This window comes from Chrysemys picta, unplaced genomic scaffold (genome assembly GCF_011386835.1).
Source record: "Chrysemys picta bellii isolate R12L10 unplaced genomic scaffold, ASM1138683v2 scaf3007, whole genome shotgun sequence".
In the NCBI taxonomy this organism is placed as follows: domain Eukaryota; kingdom Metazoa; phylum Chordata; order Testudines; family Emydidae; genus Chrysemys; species Chrysemys picta.
This window is the reverse complement of record NW_027055709.1, coordinates 1,257-7,000: the sequence shown is the minus strand read 5'-3', so window position 1 is coordinate 7,000 and position 5,744 is coordinate 1,257. Positions and strand designations below refer to the sequence as shown.

At 43.4% G+C, this 5,744-nt stretch overlaps 1 protein-coding gene across 2 annotated transcripts; it reads left to right on the top strand.

Annotated features, from left to right (window-relative positions):
* The first annotated feature begins 96 nt into the window (after window positions 1–96).
* On the top strand, window positions 97–5,079 carry LOC135980389 (putative methyltransferase DDB_G0268948). Of its 2 annotated transcripts, XM_065580398.1 has the most exons (7): window positions 97–249; window positions 499–659; window positions 1,142–1,355; window positions 3,207–3,307; window positions 3,718–3,855; window positions 4,643–4,682; window positions 4,983–5,079. In XM_065580398.1, the coding sequence occupies exons 1-7, from the start codon at window positions 139–141 to the stop codon at window positions 5,055–5,057; spliced, it is 840 nt and encodes a 279-aa protein (XP_065436470.1). In that variant the 5' UTR covers window positions 97–138; the 3' UTR covers window positions 5,058–5,079. The 2 variants fall into 2 exon arrangements, with proteins under 2 accessions (XP_065436470.1, XP_065436471.1); XM_065580399.1 differs by having other exon boundaries at window positions 4,643–5,079.
* Window positions 5,080–5,744: the final 665 nt, after the last annotated feature.

Genomic DNA, 5,744 nt, shown 5'->3' with positions numbered 1-5,744 from the left:
AATGTGACTAATATTTAATTGGTTATAGCATTGATCCTACAAGAAGTATTATAATTACATAGTCAGTGGAGTTTGATCTTATGGCTAATGTAACAAAGTGAATTTGCTTAATCCCCCTAGGTGCCAGTTTGCTGGAACATGGCTGTGCATTTGTTAGATACACAGTATGATGCAGATTCCTATCAGAAATACAGATTCCCTCCCTCTGAAAATCTCCAAAGTGTCATCTTCTCCTACCTGGAAGAAAAGGTAAGTGACACAGTCAGGCCCTAGGCTGAGAATACTTGTTATTAATTCTACTGTGGAGAAGACCTATAGAATGCAATGGGAGTGAAACCAATAGGATACTACAAAAATTACTCTAATTACCTGGAGAATCAGAGCCTTTACTCTGTGACTAGGACATGGTATGTGTATAGGGGTGTAAAGAGGACTAAGATTTCGCTCTTCATAAGAATTTGTGCTCTGCTTGCTGAGACGTGGCTGTTCTCTCCTCAGAAAGTAGACCCCGTTCGGCTGGCAGTGGATGTCGGCTGCGGGTCGGGACAAAGCACTCACGTACTCGCCGCTCATTTTGAGAAGGTGGTTGGAACAGACATCAGTGAAGCTCAAATAGAGGCAGCCAAACAAGCTGCCTCCTTCCCAAATGTTACTTACCAGTAAGTGTTCCATAAAAGGATGCTTTCCCTTTGGGTGTGTCCAGAGTGCAGACCTTTGCACAAAGCAAGCACTTCGTGAACAGGACAGATACAGGCCAGCATTTTCAAACTAGGCCAGTCATTTTTAGGTGCCTGATTTCAAGCATATTTGGTCTGCTTTTTCACAAAGTACCCAGAACTCAGAACTCCATCTGAAGCTGGCAGGAACTGCAGGTACTCAGCTTCTGAAAATCAGGCCGCTTCTAATTAAATGCCTAAATATGGATTTTGGAGCTCCAATTTTGAAAACTTGGGCTGACGTTCTTAGCCAAATCAATCTTCAGTTCCAAGAGAACAAAAAAGTTAGACTTTTCAATGTCAGATTTTCAACAACACCACATTTCCTCTCAGCAGAGTCCACACGTGACAAGTTGCATGCATGTCAGGCCCCAGTAGAGACTCCTTCTTCCCAGTTGAAATATCTTCCCTGTTTCCCTTTACAGTGTGTGCCCTGCAGAGGAGCTGCCATTTGAGGATGGTTCTGTGGACCTCATTACTGCTTTTACAGCTGCCCACTGGTTTGATATGCCGAGGTTCATGAAAGAAGTGGATCGAGTTCTCAAGCCACATGGCTGTGTGGCCCTTAGCACCTACACTACAGACTTCAGTATGCACTATAAAGACTGCTCGGAGAGGCTTACAGAAATCTTCACTGAGGTGGGAGAAGAAAACAATCCTCTTTTTTTTTTTTTTTTTAAGGCATGAAGTTTATAATATATTTATAATATATTTTAATGCTGCTAGACACTTTCCACTATAAGACCCTGTTTTCAGCTGCTTATAACTTTGCCAAACCTTAAGCATTTGGGCTGAAATTTTCCTTTCTGCCTGTTTGCCACAGGCAGGATTATTTTTTGTAAGTTTCCGCAAAAACAGTCAGCCATTCCCAAAAACAGAAAGAGAATAATAGGTGCCTTTGCCCATTTAAATAAATATATATTCTTATACCCATTGTATTGAGAAGGTCTAGTTCCTCCCCGCTCTGGAGCAGAGCTTGGAATTTGCAGAGTGAGGCAACTTCCATTACATAAAACCCATTCCCAGACAAAAACTGCCCTCACATTGAGGTCTGGCTCAGGGTACATATGAATAACTTGGGATAAAATACATTAGTGGCGGTTGTAATTATCCCCGAATGAAGTATTACAAACCCAGGACATTCAGAGTTATTGTTAGACTTACCTTCCTTAAGGTAAGGAAATGACTCAGGCAATGTACCCAAAAAATATTAATTCTGTCCTCTAGTGATACCATGTAATACCCATAGAATTTTGACTAAGGCATTATAATACTATGGTCTCTTTAGATTAGACTGATTGTAAAGACATGTTATATTTCTGTCTTCCCCTGCCTCCGTAGTGTCACTCTGTTAGGTGGCCATTTTGAGAAGGGTATCTCTATCTCCCATTGCTCTCAATGAGAGCAAGGCTGCAGGAAGGCTGAACAAAAATGGCTGCTGTCTCCATTCACTTGGTTGTCACAATATTCCTATATGTGTGGGCAGTGATCATTTTGATAGAGGGCATCTTAACCGAGGTCAGCCTTATGGCCTAAGTCCCAGTAAGAACAATGGAAGAGGTTGCCAGCAGATCGAGGGACGTGATCGTTCCCCTTTATTCGACATTGGTGAGGCCTCATCTGGAATACTGTGTCCAGTTTTGGGCCCCACACTACAAGAAGGATGTGGAAAAATTGGAAAGAGTCCAGCGGAGGGCAACAAAAATGATTAGGGGTCTGGAGCACATGACTTATGAGGAGTGGCTGAGGGAACTGGGATTGTTTAGTCTCCAGAAGAGAAGAATGAGGGGGGATTTGATAGCAGCCTTCAACTACCTGAAGGGGGGTTCCAAAGAGGATGGAGCTCGGCTGTTTTCAGTGGTGGCAGACGACAGAACAAGGAGCAATGGTCTCAAGTTGCAGTGGGGGAGGTCCAGGTTGGATATCAGGAAAAACTATTTCACTAGGAGGGTGGTGAAACACTGGAATGCGTTACCTAGGGAGGTGGTGGAGTCTCCTTCCTTGGAGGTTTTTAAGGCCCGGCTTGACAAAGCCCTGGCTGGGATGATTTAGCTGGGAATTGGTCCTGCTTTGAGCAGGGGGTTGGACTAGATGACCTCTTGAGGTCCCTTCCAACTCTGATATTCTATGATTCTATGATTTTGAAGTAGGACAGTTTTTTTCATGGAATTCTCTGGAAAAGAACATTACTATACCAACCCAGCAGAAAGAGATTCTGTCCAGTACGAACAATAATGGGTGGGTGATCGGGGGGGAGGGAAATGACTAGTAAACCCAAACTAAAATTGTTCAAATGTAGCCCATTCACAAAACTTCTGCAAGTATTATGTATAGGGGAAATCTGAAGAGTCTGCATTATTCTATTATTCTCCTGTGTAGCTCTAACTTGCCCTCAGGCCAGGCAGCCCTGAATCAGGGAGTGCAGCTCAGATGGAGTGGAGGATCAAGGCCTTACATAACATTTTTGCTGTTTCTGTTCTGACTTCACAGACCCGGGACCTGCTTCTTAAATATTCAGATGAAAAAGTAAATCTTGTCATTGCAGAGTATAAAGAGGTGTTTGAGTCCGTGCCTTTTCCAGACAAGAAGAGGTGAGAAGACAAGGACAAAACTGAATTTTATGTAATTTTTTGCATTGTGGACTGTGTGAGCCCTGGAATGTTGGGCACTTGGGTGGCAGTCATTGGTGTTCACTTTGAGACTGCAGGTTGCAGAAGTTTCATAGAGTTTACGACTAGCAGGTAGCCCTGAGATAATTTGGTCCAATGTCCTTCAAACACATCTCCAGTCCCTGGTCTGTCTGGTTCATCTGTGTGGCCTCTTCATCAAATGACAGAGGTTTCCCCATAACCAAATGTCCAAAAAGAGGAAGGGATAACAGATAATTCTCAACGTCTAAATAATCAACATGAGCCAGGTCCTCAGCTTGTATAAATCAACATAGCTCCATTACCCTCCAGGCTAACTTCTCCAATGCTCTGGTTTCTTCCCACTCTTGCAGAGTTACCCAGATCTTAGACAAAATTCCCATGTCCGTTTCTGGGGTGATCGGGCTATTCCAGTCCTTCTCCATGTATCAAGCCTTTCTGAGGAGTGACCCTGAAGCAGCAAAATCCCTCCTCCAAAAAACTGAACAAAGGTAAAAACAAACAGAATGTGGGTGGCTCTCTTGTATGACATAGGTGAAGTTAGTGAGGTCACAACAACCCCTCCAACGCTGGGGGAAGGGCAGGGAGTCGTTGTAGTGGTGCAGCCATCTTTGCTCTGGGTCAGTATTGTGAGCCATTGGCTTTTTATAGGCCAGATCTTCAGCTGGCTTAAATCAGCAAAGCCCCATTAACTTCAACAGAGCTATGCCAACGTTAGCCAGCTGGGGTTATGGTCCAGTATTTCTGCCAGAATCGCCTATGTGCATTGCTGTCACTGGTGAAGTCTAGCTTGATACATCATAAAATAGGCAGCTTAGCTAATTTCCTCCTTCTGGTACTTGATACTGAATATTTACTTCTCGGACAGCCTCTAATTTAATTAGCAAAGAAATAAAATATTGAGAGTTTCTGCTTCTAGTTCCAGCTTAAACCCAATAAACCACAATCTCTTGGGCTATATGGTGGCTTCAGTGTCTTCATACAAACCCAGTAACACCAAAAGGAGTTTCACATATGGGCAGCCTACCATATGGTCTTTAGTAATTATGGTGAGTGACTGGCACAGATAATGTGCTAAAACTGCTTTAGATACAGGAAGTTTTTCTTGAATTACCTTTTGTGTATCCATTTTTCTGATAAGAGTAGAATGGTTTGGGTGGGACAGGTATGTCTTAGGCTGTGATGCCAAGAACTGGCTTTCACCTCTGCCTCTGGTTGGACAGGAGTCAATCTAGACAGTGAGAAAATAAGTGACCATTATTCCATTTCTTGTTTCAGGTTCCTGGAGACCATGGGAGTTTGCTCTAATGAAACCCAGGTAGAGATCGGGATAAGGAGTGTTTCTGTTCTAGGCTGCAAGGGGCCGTGAATGGAAAATTCAGCAATGACCCAATAGCCAGAAGAAAAATCCCGATTTTTAGATCTACTTATAACTGATGTTATCACCTTTAAAATATTTTATTAAGATCCCAATAAAGTCAATGGCAAAACTCCCATGGGAGACAAAGGAGACATGAAATCAAATAGTGTCAATATAAGAAGAGCTTTCATGGGGTGGTTGTTTCCTATTTAAAGAGGAAAAGCTCAGTGTTTTGTCTGTCTGGCTGTCGTTCAACAGGCATTGGAAGAAATCAAGGACCCTTTGGCACATAGAAGGCTGCAGAGATTGGATCATATATGGAATATGCAATAAACATGTTACCTAACAGCTGATAGATTTTTAGAAGACTTTATAATCCTACTGAGTTAAAATAGCTTGCAGCAAGATCAACTGCTATATGTAATTCCCTGGCAATGGGGTAAGCAAATAGGAATAGCAATTATGTCGTAGGGTTATAGTAATAATACTTCACAGGCATCTTTCATCCAAAGCCCTCAAAGAGCTGTACCAGGTAGATAAGTATTACTGTCCACACTCCACATTAAGTGAAGAAGAGACCAGCCCAAAACATGCCAATTACAGAACTTCTTGTTACAGGCCAGATTTTCAGAAGAACTCACCTTCCATTTAGGCACCAAAATAACTGATGGCATTTTCTAGAAATCTCAGCACCTTGGATGCCTAGCTCTGTGTGAAAATCTGGCCATGAATGAGCTCTCTTGAAAATCTGACTCTATTGGTGGGTGCTGAGCACTTGAAAATCTGGCCCTAAGTTTCTAAGGCCTTGGCTACACTTACCCGGTAGTTCGGCGGCGAGCGATCGAACTTCTGGGTTCGACTTATCGCGTCTAGTCTGGACGCGATAAGTCGAACCCGGAAGTGCTCGCCGTCGACTGCGGTACTCCAGCTCGGCGAGAGGAGTACCGCGGAGTCGACGGGGGAGCCTGCCTGCCGAGTGTGGACCAAGGTAAGTTCGAACTAAGGTACTTCGAACTTCAG

Excerpts from the sequence above, each read along its gene's own strand:
- LOC135980389 (XM_065580398.1), top strand. The coding sequence starts at position 139 with ATGGCTGTGCATTTGTTAGATACACAGTATGATGCAGATTCCTATCAG. Across the intron at positions 660-1,141 it reads TTCCCAAATGTTACTTACCA|TGTGTGCCCTGCAGAGGAGC; the intron begins GTAAGTGTTCCA and ends TTCCCTTTACAG. Across the intron at positions 3,308-3,717 it reads CCTTTTCCAGACAAGAAGAG|AGTTACCCAGATCTTAGACA; the intron begins GTGAGAAGACAA and ends CCACTCTTGCAG.